Source organism: Embiotoca jacksoni, unplaced genomic scaffold, assembly GCF_022577435.1.
Source record: "Embiotoca jacksoni isolate LCO1_2020_lvr unplaced genomic scaffold, fEmbJac1.0.p SCAF_4, whole genome shotgun sequence".
In the NCBI taxonomy this organism is placed as follows: domain Eukaryota; kingdom Metazoa; phylum Chordata; class Actinopteri; family Embiotocidae; genus Embiotoca; species Embiotoca jacksoni.
The window spans coordinates 12,586,540-12,603,105 of NW_027185392.1; the positions used below are offsets into that span (position 1 = coordinate 12,586,540).

Here is a 16,566-nt window from a genome sequence, read left to right on the forward strand (position 1 = left end):
TTTAGTGCCCAAGTTCGTAAAAACTGGAACCAGGGTCTTGAGGAAAATTTAAATAAGGCTTTAAACAATTACTAAAGTGAACGGTCATATATACGCATGTACTGTAACTCAGACTTAACCCCAAACAAACTCAAATTAAAAACTTAACTTGTAAGCACTCTTCAAATTAATTGATGAGGCGATCCTCTCTTTCTGCTGTCAAAAACTTTGCCATTTTGATCAGCTTCTAAGAATATGGGATGTGTACGGGTTGTATTTTTCTTTGGTGTTCATTGTTATGATCAATTACATGATTTAAAAAAAAAATTATTTCAGGTATTTGTGGCAGTACAGTTTGGTGCTGCTTTTTGTGCAACAAATCAGTTCACTCCAGCTGCAATGATGACACAACACACAAACCAGTTGTCCCAAAATTAATTTATGCAGTCACTGAGACACCCTCTACTCTGCCATCAGAGATTGAGGGCCTGATTTACTAAGATCTCAAATAAAGGGTACTAAATTGTGTGTTCCTTCTAAAAGTTAGCAAGTTTTTTTGCACCCGTTTTGCGGGTGATTTACTAATATCAATTGCGTCATTGAAATTAAGTGCAAATCGCTGTATTTAAATGAGGGGTTTGCGTGTGTTAAAGTGATTCCAGCAATGGAAAACAGCGACCGCAAAAGGAAAAGGAAATCTGATCCCATTGAAATAAAAAAATATTAATATAATTAAAACTGCAAGCCGTGATATGCGGGCCCTCGCACGCTGTGGATCCAGCGGGTCGGGGAAGCCAGCTTCCCAACATGCAGCACGCATAACCCACCTTGCAGCTTAAATTTTTTTCTCGATCTCGTTCCTTGTTCTTCTTAAAAAAAACAGCTTTAACATCTGCAAAAAGTCATGACAGTTGGTGCCTGACACAAGTTTTGTGATGTTTGGAGCATTGTTTGACCTTAAACATCAACTTCCTATCTCGAACTTAGCCGCATCGCCCTGGCTATACTATGTACAAAAATGACTTTTGGTTCACTTTTTGGACAAAGATTTGTCACAATGCAGAGTGATGCCTGGGAAGATTGGTGGTGCAGTGGTTAGCACTGTTGCCTCTCAGCAGGAACATTAGGGGATTGATTCCCCCCTTTGTTATGACTTCATTAAAAAAAAAATCATACTATAGCATGTCATCCAAATTATGAAAAAACAAAAAGTCATACTATAGCAAAAAGTGACCCAAAAGTCATTTTTGGGGCACTTTTTGGCCGCCATGGAACGGGCACACCGATCGACGAAAACAAGTTATTTTGATAACTTTTAATTCCAAACATGTTAAGAGTGCACAGACTACATTTCAAGTCGGTCTGAAAAAAATCTGTAGGAGTTTGTTAAAGTACAACATGTGTGAATCGCCAAAAATGGCGACTAAATTCAAAATGGCGGACTTCCTGTTGAGTTGACGTAATGTTGCGATGGAACTTTTTTGTACATCTTGGTGTGATACATATGTATGTCCACCGAATTTCGTGCATGTAGGTAAATGTGGCCACCAGGGCATGTGTTTAGGGGGTGCTAGCGAGCCATTTGGCCACGCCCACTCGTGACTCCACTAAAATACAAAACAATAGGGCTTTCGCACCATCGGTGCTCGGGCCCTAACAAGAACAAAACACTATATAGGAAATTATTAGCAAAAAAGTCAATACTGTGGGAAAAACAAAAAAGTGAAAAAAAGGCTTAATAAAACGTCGGCAATAACAGAGGTGGATGAGAATCTCTAACAAACACCGATCAGCAGGTCCAGCTCTTTCTGTGATGAACAGGTGACTTTTCATTCAGAGCCTCGCGAGTGCTCGTGAACCTTATGAAGCTACCTGTGAATTCTGAGGGACACATTCAGGACCTGTGACAGCACACCTGAATATCTGGACTGGGTGGGACATCCAAGCAGCTACACGCTGGAATGACTCAGAAGCAGGACAATGCTGAGTCGTAAGAAGTTTATTAATTGCTGGTATTTCGTGTCTCCTCCTTGTTGTTGGCTGTCAATCATCATTCGGTTCGTTCAATAACGCAGAAATGTCATCGCTGGAAAGACGATATGTCTGAATAATTTTTCCCTCTGACATCTACATTTTTTTTCCACGGGTGTAAAACCACGTTCTCTATGTATTATTTAGTTCCCCTGCATCTCCTTCTCACCACAATAAGAGCAGTCGTCTCTCCAGATTTGCGCATCTGATTAATACATTCCTTTCAGTCGTACTATAATACACACACAATCACTTCTCCTATTTCTACTTTCAGGTTTAGTAAACATCGTTGCCACCCAATTGGCCACCTAGAAGATGCCTAGAGGCAAGAGGTGAGCTGATTTCAAGAAGAGCTCAAGCAAAAAGATGAGCTCCTCAAGAGAGAAATAAGAAAAAGGAGAGCTTGTACCAAAGCTCACGTGGAGATCCTGGACGTCCTTGCTTAAAAAGATAAAGAGCTAAAGAGGAGTGAAGAACGATGGAAGATCAACGGTTATGCTCTAGAGCAGGGGTCTTCAACGTTTTTCAGGCCAAGGACCCCCAAACTGATAGGGAGATGGAGCAGGGACCCCCTACTATATACTGTATATTGTATACAATTGTGTTTTATATTAAACTGGGCCTAGTGCCATGTATAAACATACCTTGTTATTGTGCATTCAATACTAAGCTATTCAAATAATACACAGGTTCATATATAGTGAAAGGGGCGGGTCCTCCTCTTTGTGTGCAGGAGGCTTGGAGGGACAGATCCAGGCTTGTCTCACGCTGTGAGTGAACTGGTGCCCAGCTTGAGAAAGCTCCTGTGTGTCACTGAATGTGTGCATTTCTGACTGAAAGATAACATCTTCTGCCTCCATTTATCCATTCGCTACAATATGTTGGATTCATGTTAATGTGTATTTAAAGACATTTAAATTTGTGGAAAAAAATATTCAAAGAAATATAAAAAATTGTCTAATCGACCAAAAATTTCACGACCCCCTTCAGTACCTCCTGTTGAAGACGTCTGCTCTAGAGGTAAACCTCAATGAGGAGATGGCTTGTAGAAATAAACGATGAAAGAGGACAGTGCAGGAGGTGGAGAAGGAGAAGGACCTGCTCTGAGACACTGTTTACAACAATAACTTGTTGGATCCCAACAGCTTGTTTCAGTCCTCATCACAGTTTAGTAGAATATAAGATATTCTGTCTTTCTTTTTTCTTTTTTTGACAGCTTGCACTCAACGCAAAAGAGAGAAGCTGGAAGAGAGAGCTCAACAGGAGAAAGAGGAGAATAAAAAGAAAGAGGAAGAGGAAAATGACAAGCAAAGAAAGGAAGAGAAAGAACAGATGCAAAATGAAGGGAAAGAAAAGATGGAGAGCAAAGAAACTGAGAAGGTGGAGAAGGAGACACGGAGGAGTGAAGAGAAAAGAAAGACTGAGAAAAAAGAGAAGATAACAAAGAAGACAAAAAGGAGAAGAAAGAACAGGGGTGAAGCTCCAGCAGTGTGTCCTTCCTTCTGAAACCCTCACCCCTATCCCCCCCCCCTTGCTACCTCACCCTCTCACTCTTCCCTTTACTTTTTATCCCCCTACCCCTGATCCAACCCCCTTCACCCTCTTCCCCACAACCCTACTCTTTTACCCCTCCTCCCCCACCACCCAACCCCCCCCCCTTTTTCTCCACCCACTTACAGTAAATATGTAAATATATTGTAAATAGTTCAATACACTTCTTTTAAATTTAATTGCATTTGCCTGTGTACTCATTTTTAAATAGACGTAAAAGTAATTAATGTGTTATGCTCCTTGTTTTAGACTTCATTAAAATTGAAAGAGATTGACTGGCTTGGGCACTCGTTGAAAGCTTCTCAACAGGAGAAGAGCAGGAGTTAATCGATTAAATGGTTCTAAAAAGCAAAGAAAAAAAACTCTGATGGACAAAAAGGAGCACAGTGTCTTCTGAATGTATTTTTCAGGTACAAAACACGGCGACACAAAGTGGCTGCACAGCAAACGGAGCCACGAATAATTTTAAGTCTGGTATGAACTTGAAATCTCGACCTGATGTTTGCCATTTTGTAAAATAGATTTACTTACACACTGATGCTTCAGCATTAAATATCTATTGATGTCATAAATAATAACAATGTATCAAGTAGGGTTGGTCATGCACACTTCTTACTTGTAGGAGTATTTTTTTCATTGCCTTACATTAAATACTACATGACTTTTACCTAAGTAAAGAAGCTGAATAGTTATTGCACTACTGTGCTAAGCTAACAGCCTCTAACACTCTAGCTGTAACACTATAACTACGGCACAGACATGAGATTGATATCTGTCTTCACATTAAACTCTCAACACCTAAGCAAATCAAAGAATATCCCAAAATGTCCAAGTCTTTCAATAAATTGTCTCCATTTATTATAACTGTGCAATCAAAGTGTATTTTTGGATTATATTTGCCATGTTTGTCTTGTGAGAAAAGAAAAGTAGAGCTTGTTTACTCCTATTCAGTCAATCGGACCGAGCTGACTGGACAGCAGCTGTCCGGTGAGATGGATGTCTGTTCACTACGAGGGCTGAGAATCTGCTGACGGGGCCTCCTGCTCTAGAGAGTTACCAGAGAGGGGCCACGGGAAGGCATGTAACACAAACATAAAGTATAAAGAATGCATCCGTACGGTTTCAACCCCACCATATTCTAGAATATTTTTGGCACTGTGGACCAGCACAGGAAAAGGCCGAACAGACTGTATGACATCAGTTCCACATACAGCACCAGTGAGTGTCACCGGAAGTTCAAGCTGACACAAAATGTTGTTATTAACAGCTCGTGTGAAAGGTTTGTCTATTTGGTGTTTCCTTTAATTTTCCTTTCGGAGATTTTTCATGCAAGAAATATTTGTTATTTCGAATAGATTTTGGCTTAAAGGGTAATTTCCCATTCTTTTCAAGACTGTCTTCCAACAACAGTCAGGTGGCCATACAGACATGGAAACAGGTTTTGTTTTTTTTCTGTTCTGTGCAGTCTTAATGTACACAGCGTGTCACTTGTTTTTATGTGTCTGTGCCACTCCAGTTATGAGAGTGACATTTCAACCCAGTACACTCCTGCCTGACTGTTTTCAGCGGACGAGGAGGGGTGCACATAGATGTGATGGATCAATGCCACCACCCATACAAATGAGCCCCAGCTGAATGAGAAAGATTACAGCATACACTCGGGCAAGCAGCAGATCGGGCTGACAAGAGTGTTTGTGAGCTTTCGGGACACGATGCATTCAGGTGTGAAAGGCAAACAGGTCTCTGCCACAAAAGCCAAACAAAGACAAAAGGCTTTTGTGAAAGATGGAATCACATCAATACTAATCACTATAAACACTTTTTACTTTGGTTTGTTTGAATAAATGTTTCCAATGTGTTTAATTTTAATTATATTTATATTCTTGTATCTTAGGAGGGATGGATTTAACATCCAGTGCCTCCTCCTATGGAACTTAAATGAACTTGGCTTTCAATTAACACATCTGCCAAATTTATTTAAATGAATGTATTGTGTTTGGTTTACACCAAGGTAAATACAGTGTCATTTATTCTATTCATATTTTGAATTGGCTTTGTTTGTAAATAGGTTACATTTTAAAAGAAGAGATTTGGAGATTTTGGAAATTAAAGACTGATGTTGGCATGCACTGTAGTATTACACCGTTACTTTAGATTCCATAGGAACATGAAAAATAATACATTTTACCAGGCCAACTGGAGTGACTCTGCTGCTCTACACTTAGATCAGTCAAAAACAATAGGTGCTGATTCAGTTAGTCGATTAGTTACTCTTCATGCAAAAAAGAAAGAGGATGAAAGTGACAACAATTTGTAAGCTCTCTGACCTAACAGAAGAAAAACTGTTTGGAAATGATTTCTCAAAGAAAAAGGTGTCACAAGTCAAATCTACCTCATAGCTTAAATTCAGATGCCGATAAAACACATAAACCTTGTATAAAGTCCCTGACACCTAACATGTCTCGGAAGTTCCAGCCTGCATGGGTGGCAGTGAAAACATTCTAGAGAAAACCAATTGCACACAATGGCAACGTAAACATTAGGATTTATCACTGAAGATAAACGCTGGTATGCATATTTTAAATCATAGGTTACTGCATTTAAAACTGATTAAAATGATCTTAAAGTATAATCACAGTAGAACTCAACATCATTTATGGTAATTGTTGATAGATTTCCTGTTACCCTTTAACTTTTGTAATAAACATCACCCTAACATCAACAAGTATATAACCCTGTTTTTAACCCACTATTGCCTTCTCTTTCATCAAAATAGAACCTCATCTTAATATTACACAATATTAGTCTGATTTTGACTCATTATTACTAAGATAATATGACCTAATAAAGCTTTGCAGTAGATATATATATATGTGTGTGTGTGTGTGTGTGTGTGTGTGTGTGTGTGTGTATATGTACTTACATGTTTCTTTTTTTAGAATGTCATTCTATTACAGAATAAAACCACAATATTACCAATATATTATCATTGTTCCTGCCAAGATAATATTTCTGAAAATTACAAAAACATTGACCCATTATTGCTTTGTTATTACCAAGCTGAAATGTAAAGTATCATCAATAATTTAAAATGTTTAGATAAAGGTTTTTCCCAGAGTAGCAGACATATGGGATGTGATAAATTCCAATCATGTTAAAAGTCCTGTTTCAGTCTGCTTTTAACTTACATTATTATTATTTTTTTTTATTGAAACGTGTGTCTTGATGAGGCAATTTATTACCTCAGATTACAGATACTAAGAAAACAAATAAAAAAAAACTGACATCAGGACAGAAAAAAGGCTTCTCTCTTTGCACTGTGGCATAACCTTAGAGGACATTGACTCGGTAAACGTAGAAAGTACTATTCAGATATTCAGTTCAGAACTTCAGAAACTTCAGATAGCAAAGGCGGACAATTTTAAATGACAATTCATTTAAAATCTACTGCATTTTTTTGAAAAAAAAAAATGTGCGTCTGTGTATGTGACAAATGTGTGAGTGAGATGAGTAAAACTCACCAGGTCTGTCTTTGGCATGTCCTGGTAGTCAGATGAGTAGTATGTTGTTGTTTTCCCAAAGCCATTGTCACCAGCAACCTTTGGTGGCTGAGCATGCTGTCGGTATGTAGCGCTCTTTGGAGTCCAGCAGAAGAGGTTAATGGATTCACGGACGCAGCGCTCAATGTCAATTTCTGTGCAACAAAAACAACAGGACAAAAATATGAAAATGTTACCTGCCATGTTGGAGTTGCTCCTACCCTATGAGCAAAGTCATGAACAACAGTGTCCCAACCAATATTTTTTTCATGGGTTATTCTTAAAAATTTGACAGTTTTAAGATTTAGGTATTTGACAAACCACAATGAACATTGACGTTCCTTATAGGTTTGTGAACTGCCGTTATGAAGCATCAAGTTTGACTTTTTCTGCAATTGCCATGATGCTTGTTTGTACCGTTTTGGAGCCAGAAGAAACCGTATTTAGACAAGCTGAGGAGTAGCGAACAAATCTGACTTGATCTGATTGGAAACCCGAGGAGACTACATCCCGCCCACCTATAGGGGAAACTTGATTGCACCACAGGCCTGTCACTCAAACAGACACACACCCAAAAACATGCCTTCTTGAGGTGTAGTTTAAAACTATTGATAGTATTTAATTAACAACCATAATAACTTGTGGAAACAATTTATTGACTTTGTATTTAATGAGAGAAGTTGAATAGGAGTCTATGGAGCCCGAGGCTTTTTGGAGTCAATCCCTACAGGTATTCTGTCATATTGCAGTTTATGGCACTTCTGCATGGGCCTCATTTTTTTACACTCGAAAGTATACATCCACTTTTATATACAGTCTATGGTATGTAGTCATCTACCAAAGTATTGAACAAGTAAATATTTTGAACAGATAACATTGCTGAATGAAATGTCAGAGAATACTAAACTAAAAGAGAGACTGACTGAATGAAAATAAGTAAGTACAAAAACGGATTCTCTCCCTTGACTGAGGTATAAAGCATACGAGTAATGGAAATGTAGTGTGGGAGGCTTAATTGCAGAAGTGAGCAGCTTGACCTTGGCATTTTGATGCCATTTATAGTCTTAAGTAGACAACCAGCAGTGCCAGTGGCTCTTTCAGATAATAACTGCCCATCACTTAGCTGCCATCCATCATCTATGCTCTGATCCCAAAATAAGTTTTCAGTGCAAAGCAACATTTATTCTCATTCCCTGAATGCATCTGCAGCAGTATACATCATTCCCCTGCTTCTTGCGTTGAGAATAGAGAGGATTTGGGAACTGGGACTCACTGGATTAGCCGAGGATTTGCGTAAATTAGGAATTCTTTCCTTCACAATCTTTCACACTGACAGCCTCTCTCTTTCACTCTGCTTCTTCATGGCTAATAAGCAAGACTGGCTAATGAGCGCTCCTTGGTATGACCTGCACGTGGCTCAGGCTCAAGCGAAATAATATAGGAGATGTATCTTTTTCCCCTCTCTGTCCCACAGCAGTGTCAAGGTTAGGGGGTTGCCAACTCCCATGGGCTAGGACTGCACAAACTCAGTTACAAGGTCCATTCCAGTGAAAAACACACTGGTGGTCTAAGATTCCTCAGCGACAGGCTTGCAGGCAATTCAGGGAAACACATTTTCCCTCCCTGGGGCCATGAATGCTGCATGCAATCACTCCTCCTGCTAAAAGAGGCAGAAATGAGGAAGAGGAGATTGATAGCAGCGCTCAAGCCCTGGGCTCAGCTGGGCATTCCAAGACAGCCAATTTTGTTAACCAGCAATTTTTCTTTTTTGTCAGACAAAATTACATTTCAGTAATTATGTATAGGTGCTGATTGTGGGCTGTGACTTGTCGCCACAAACAGTCGAATTGCATGATTAATTAAGAGCAACCCAGGGTGTTTGTGGAATTGAACTGTGGCGCACATGTATAGTAATGAAGATGAGAGACTTTAGTGAATTAAAATAAATATAGAAAATCTGCTGTATTGTTTCAACCCTTGATGTTATAATAAACATGAAATTAGTAAAATTACTCTAGATTAACCCAGAGATTATAAAGCCAAACATCAAGCCTTGTGACAAACCCTTTCTCCCTTTTTGAATAGTGTAGCTCTTTAATTGTAATCCATGATGACATTGCTCATTTCAGTACAATATCTGGCATGTGGGAAGTGACTTTTTTTTTATCCAGGGGTTTGTTCTTCCATTCATTTTTTATACAGTAGTATTGTAGGTTAATCATATTTGTTTTGTCAAAATTTGAGGTAATACTGAATACTGGGGCTCTATCAAATTAAAAAAAAATGCACCAATATATTGTGTTTGTATGCATAATGCACTATTTTTTTTATTTTTCTTTTAGCATATTTGTGTTCCACTTTCTAAGTATTCCAAGTGTTACTCAGATTAATAATATGCATTGATATTAAATGGCTTTAAGTAAGTCAGGTATCATTCGCAGGAGTTTCCATTATCATATCTTTAGTCAGTCAATGTACTGTACCTTGCTTCTTGTTAATCATCACTAAGAAATAAATTCTAGCTGACCTGGAGTGTTCACTTTCATCATATTTGGTCCTAATGCATAACATTTCTTAATGTTGGATGTTATTCCAAATTCCCACCAGATTTAAAAGAGCTATAGAGGTGCTAAGCCTGTTAGAACACATCAGCATGGACAATAATACCTGATGACAAACAAGCATGTTTGACTCTTATAAGTAGGAGAGGAATAAGAAAAAGATTCTTCAAATATTTTGATTATAAGATATATATCGTACTTGTAGCAAAATCTTTCTGAGTTATTCATAAACTGTGCTCAACGTGCAGGAAACAAATGAATGCAATCCAAACTGAAACTTAACTGAAACCAGAGGAAATACTTGCAGCCAACGTACAGCTGTGATTCATTTTCTTGGATTTGCCTTGGAACATTTATAAATCAAATAAGATAGAACACATTTTTGATTAAGACTGCATAATCCTTGCTGTTGTGGCCAAATGGCCAGGCTGCATATGACACGTAGATGCACCATAAACATTACAGGAATATAATAACAGTGAAAAGGAAAGCCTAAAATATTAATGTAGCCAAGTTGTAGTCATCTTTGCTATAATGTTAAATAATATATGACCATCCATTCATCCATCCCCGCTTTATCCTAAACAGAGTCACAGCGAGGGCCGGAGCCTATCCAAACTGACTTTGCAAAATCAGGGTACACCCTGGACAGGTTACCAGTCCATAACGGCCAACACGGAAAGGCAGACAACCAACCATGCTCACATTCACACTTATGGCCAATTTAAAATGATCAATTAAAATAACATGCATGTCTTTGGACTGTAGGAGGAACCTGTTGCACCCAGAGAAAGCACAGGCATTATATTTGTACAATACAAATAAAATAAGTAAATATAGTATATTTTCTTTGTTGAAGGTACACTTATTCTTTGTCATACAAGTGAAGCTATTTTTAGTTTTTAGTTTTATGTCGTTTCACTGCATAAAACTGTATACAAAGCAGCCTGTCAGGCTTCGAGGGCTGTTGATTGCGCACTGGTACCAGTCAGAAAACTATAAAATGACTTTATTTCTTTAAGTTATGGTTGCAAAATAAAATATGCAGTGTTAGTCACACAAGTCCTTGATGATAGTGAGCGTAGGGACCTTGGTCCTAGTTCAACTCTCAGCAAAACTCCTAGAGTGATTCTGAGATAATTCATAAATATGGCCTCAGGTCAATATAGTCGTGGAACTGTAGATACTGAGGTCCACCTTGATGTTGGTTGCTAGCATTATTAAAAGATGTATGCTTATTTTGTTTGTGTTAAAAAGCTCCACACCAGACTACTGGCCTGAGTCTTAACTAAATGTGAATGTATAGTATGTCACATGCCAATTGTCATGCCGAGGCATTGTTTTTTATTTTCAACATCGATGTACTACTTCTCCTTCTGCTAGTGTTATCGAGGCGTCTCTGCATGCAATGTTGCTGTGGGAAGTTTCAGCAAGTCGAGGCTGTTTTTATCAGAGCTAAACGTCTATAACTAGAGCTCATCAGTTTTGTGCCTATCTCGGCTCATTGAGGCAGATGCTAATGTCCCGTGAAGGCAAATGCCGCTGCATCATCAGTAAACACACAGTTCCTGTCAGCCGCAGAGCCTCTATGGTCCATTGTGAATCAATGAAGTCTCCAAACAGGAGAGAGTTGTATAGATTACCTGAGGCTACAAGACTAAGCAAATGGGAATCACAAAATGAGATTAATGGCCAGCAAATGGCAAGCTGAGATGGATTGCTAGCTGCGAGGCAAAATGTTGCAGCACGAGCTACCTGTTTTACATTTTGTTTTATTTCATACTCTCATAAGGAGTGTCATATCAAAGACGAAACTTAATTGAAAATAATTCAGCAATGTTTCAGTCTTTTTTTGATGGTCTGAAAATGTTGATATATCAAGAATTCTTTATAAGATATATATTTTTTATGAAGATGTATTTGTATTTATATGTACAATGACGACTTACAATATACAGCATATGATTGAACTGACATAATTCATTTCAGGGAAACAAGCACGACTATCACTGTGAATATGGACTTGTCCTCTTTGTCAGAATATTGGCAACTGTAGACTTCTCTGTGTTAAGTGTAATAGGCTTGTCACTGAGAATTATTGTCACGAACCCCATTTACTGCCTAGAAGGAGGGAAAGAGAGTAGTGTGTCTGAATCATTTAAGAGCCACTGTCCGGCAATATTATCTTGACCGTTAACTTTTATCCTGACAGTTGCAGACAGAAAAAGAAGGGGAGTGGACTTTTTTTTTTAAAACTAAATGTCAAGTCTATTTATGTATATTTCCAAAGTTCATCCATCTGTCTAAATGAATGTAACATGCAGGATCCTTTATTTTTTAACCACTGACAAAGTTATTGATGATTAGCACAGGCTTCCATCATGCATAGGCTGAAATTGGCAATAAACATAATAATGTGTGCCTGGTATGAAAGGTCAAAATGGGAAATAATAAGCACCAACTGATTTACATTGCAATGTAAGTACAGTTCTAACATGCCTGCTGAATGAAATCTTTAATTCTTTCCTGAAGCGTTTAACAATGCATATTAAAATCAGCTGGTTCCTATATGTCTGTGTATTTATTCAAAAATAATAAAAAAAATTTTTATCTATCTTATTTCTCATATGTATTTGTAAATTTGTTCACATTGTGTGCACTTTTTAGTTTTCTTTGCTGCTGTGACGACCGAATTTCCCCACTGTGGGATTAATAAAGTCAAATCTAATCTAATCTAATCTAATTTCTTTTAGTATGTTTTCTTGTTCTACTTTTATAATGTCCAGCCAGCAGCAGGGTATGTTTTTCTGGCTCCACACATGCAGTTCCTGTAGTTACAAAATGTGACGCATGTGGAGTCTGCTCTGAAACAAATGAATGTGAGCTTCAGCTGTATGAGGACATCAATTCTGCACACCTGATGGCAGAAAGGAGCAGGTGCTGGCCACAAATCACAGGATATCTATCAGTTTGTGTGTGTATTCATAAACATGAATGTTGTGCGACAGAACACAAACTGACCTTTAAAACCAGTCTCCCAACAAAATCTGAACAGCATTATTAACATGTAAATAACATATTGATATCAAAATGCCAAATCTATGTTTGCTTTCAAGTTTTATGTATTCTGTCACACACACTGCAAGTCAATGAATGATGTGCTTTTTGAATAGTTACACCATTTTACCATTAAGAAAGGCTTGTAAAAGCTGTGTTGCCAGATAGATAATAATTATTGTATTTGTACGCATATGTAGCCCTTTGTATACATGGTAGACAGTATGATAAATTTTTCATTTGACAAGTCATAGTGTGATAGGTTTTTTTAATAAGAGTGAAATAGTAGAAAGCTGATGAGAAACTAACCTGACTATTCATTGCGTGTTAACAATGTCGGTTATCTCCAGAAAATGAACCAGGCCGAGATATGCCATTATTAATATCATTACTATGTTGATATTTTGGTAAGAAGATGATGATTTATTATTCAAAAAAATATTTACTTACACACGAGCATGCATAATATGTCCTGTAACCTGTATTATAACTGCTGGCCTGTAGAGAGAACTCACTGCAGTCAACTGTGCTAAACTGTTGATGTACAACACAGACCTTCACACGCTTGCAATGAAACGAGCATGTTAAAAACTCAGTTTTCGGTGCTCCAAATTCTGGAATTTGAATGTATAAAAGATGACCTTAAAATAAAATAATTCTACAATTATTCAATTTGCAGCAACTGATGACACTTGGTTGTATTTTGGAAAAACACTGCTTTGAGCTAAATACTAATATCACCATGCTACGTGCTCATAATGACATTTCGTACTAACATTGCTAACATTTGCTAATTAACCCTAGACCAAGCACAGCTAAGGAGGATGGAAATGTGGTCATAAACTGAAGTACCAGAAAAGTAAAATTTTGAACTGATGGTGGTGCTAGCAGAAATATCTGAATATCACCAAAGTTAGTATAATTGTGTATATATGAATATAATAACAATCCATCAGCTATTGTTGAGATATCACAGTCTGAACCATTGTGGTGGACTAAAAGACCAACAAACTAGAATTGGCATCTAAAGAGCTGCATTGCTGGTGTGGTTAAAACAGGCCAATAAACCCATAGCAGTAGGGCCTCTACTGTCTTTGAACTGACAAATACTGTGCTAAACTGGTTGGTAGTGGATTTAGCAGTCTGTGTTTGTAAGAAGTTATATAAAACTAACTGTAGTGTGGACCAGAACAAGGCTGGAACTTAAGTAAACAAGTCCTATTTGAGGTCATTCTACAGCCCAGATTTAATTCCTAATATAGTTGAAGGAGCATGCCAGATACTACACTGTAAGTACCCAGGTATACACAGGCTGGGATAATGAGGCTGGCAGTGGTATACAGAAACAAGCTGGCAGAAGCAGCTACTCGGAGGAAATCTTGCCAAAGGAGCTGACTGCAGCTCTTGGCCAACATTTTTTACCTTTATAAGGAGAATTGGATCTCCTTTCGCCTCTTGCCTCAATCACATGAATCTGTTGGACTTGGGCAGTACAACTCAGTGAAGTATGGAAACACTAAAGTCAGGCACAAGGAAAGGCTTAGTTTACAGAGTGCTCCAGCATCCCTTCTGGACAAATCATCCCTGTCTCAATTGGTTTTAAAATCCCAATGTCATACTGCCGTTCACCAAGAAAGAAAAAAGTGCTAAGCAGCATTTGGAAATAGAGTTTTAAAGGAAATTGTGTGAGCTATCCCCCAGGCGAGAGGTACAATCTGAAGACATATATAATGAATGCAGCTCTCAGACTTTATGTCACTGATACTTTGCTGATGTAATGGCTTTGTGCAAGTGAAAAGGAACAGTGAAGTGGCTACATATGAAGAGACACAGGAGTCCTCACTGTGTGGCATAGACAGTGACAAAAACTGAAAAATCCCAGATGCACTGTCAGTGTCTGCCGATACCACATTTAAAAACTCAGAAATGAATTCAATCTGCAAAAAAAAACTTGATAAATACATATCGCCAACAGATTTAACAAAGGTAATAATATGCATTCCATTAGCCCTGTATGAATATATATAACCCACTGAATTCCTCCTTGATTTGTCGGCCCTCCTCTTGTATCTTATTCAAGAGAGGAAGCAGACTTGCTCCTCTTGTCTGTAATGCACTAAAATCTGCAGGGATTCACTATCAGAGTGCTGAGTTAAACACTCTGTTTCACTCCACCTCCCCTTCTCCGACATCTCATTTTTGCACTACAGTGACAAAACACTTAGGTGGTATAGTGAGATGTTAAAACATGTTAATTTGCAGTGTTCCTCATTATTTGTAATTCATTAATTCATTTGGGGAAAAAAATAGAAGTATGTACATCGCATGCGACATTTCCAATTCTCTGTTTTTGCCATTTCACATTGCACCAACATTTACTGCAGTGTTTAATCAAGTGGTATTCATTAAGGGAAATGTAAGGCAGAAGTTCTGTGGAGCCAGCCCCTAGTGGCCCTCAGTGGTATTGCACTTTAAGGCACCTCTGCATTGGCTTCACTTTTCAGACCTGGAGGTGCCATCCAAATTTTTATACAGTTTATATATTTTCACTATGTCTGTGTATCTTTATTTTAGCAGAACACAATGTTTCCTAAGGCAGCTGGCTACCCTCACATCCATGTACTAACCTTTGGCTTTATTCATTTGAGGCTATCACAACTTATTGGATATATAATCATGCAATTGTGACACATTGTACCCTGGTTCATGTTAAATTAATGATATTGTACCGAAGAGGCTAAACAGTTCAAAAAGACTAAATATGGTGTAAAGTCTGAAGAACCACAGAGGATAGGAGCAGAATATTCCCAGGGTGCTGTGACAGACTGTTTAACAGAGTGCAGAGCTGTCTGCTCAACACACATTAGTACGCTGTGGAACAAATAAATCTCCTACAAATGCCAGTTGCTGATACAGATGGACAACCTTATACCCAGGTATAGGAAAGGCAGAAAAAAGTGTTTTTGTGTGATTTTGCTGACAACTGCAGACATCACACACAGATACATTGTGGTAGGCTGTTGTTAATTATCAATTAACATTTCAACTAACAAATATGTAATGGAGCTGAAAAGAGGAATAACGATAAGACTGCATATAAACAGAGGGACATCTCAGCTGACATTCTCACCTGGAAGGTCAGAGAAGAGTAGGATGCACTCATTGAAGCCATTAGCCAGGAGACGGTCTCTGAGCTGCTGCAATATGGCTACGCCAATGCAGAAGGGAAACGACGAGTTACCCAGCAGCAATGTGTCCCACAGGTGGAAGATCTTGTGCAGTGGAAAAACATCTGTATGGCAGGTACATAAATAAACATAACAAAGAGCAGATTTAAAAAATGACTAAGAATATAAGTGCCTGCAATGACAAATCCCTCCAGAGAAGCACAATAGGATCCTGCGAGCGGGACAATACAATGCACTATGCACAAACTGAGAAATGGGGGAATCAGTTTGTATATAATGAGTGTGATTTGCATGTCCATTGCGCATTTACTTAACACGTCTCTGCAGCTTTAAAATGGGAAGCTCACTAAGCAAAATTGTGCTTTGCCAAGGCTGCCTGGAGGGATATCTGATGTGGGGGTGGCAGCTGGGAAAATCTTTTTAGGTGGGTGTTGTTGTGGAAAAATGACAGGAAGAACATCAGGGGGCTGAGGATCTTGAGAGCAAGAAAAATGCACAGGCTTTTTTTTGATCTGAACAAAACCACATCCTGATAACATGTCCAACTGCGGTTATTATTTCAGTCACATTACTTTCAGTATTTTAAAATGTAAGGTTTCTTCTGTTGAGATTTATGCATTAAAACCAGAACTGTCCACCTGTTTATATCATCCCAGGGTT

At 38.3% G+C, this 16,566-nt stretch overlaps 1 protein-coding gene across 1 annotated transcript in view; it reads right to left on the reverse strand.

The window, feature by feature from the left end:
- The window catches only part of tbck (TBC1 domain containing kinase), a 44,982-nt gene that overhangs the window by 13,662 nt on the left and 14,754 nt on the right, over positions 1-16,566 (reverse strand). Inside the window, exons 22-23 of the mRNA XM_069168047.1 lie at positions 15,849-16,010; positions 7,083-7,255 (exon numbers count right to left, since the gene is read on the reverse strand). Coding sequence (XP_069024148.1) covers positions 7,083-7,255; positions 15,849-16,010 — 335 coding nt within the window. The remainder of the gene's footprint in view (positions 1-7,082; positions 7,256-15,848; positions 16,011-16,566) is intronic.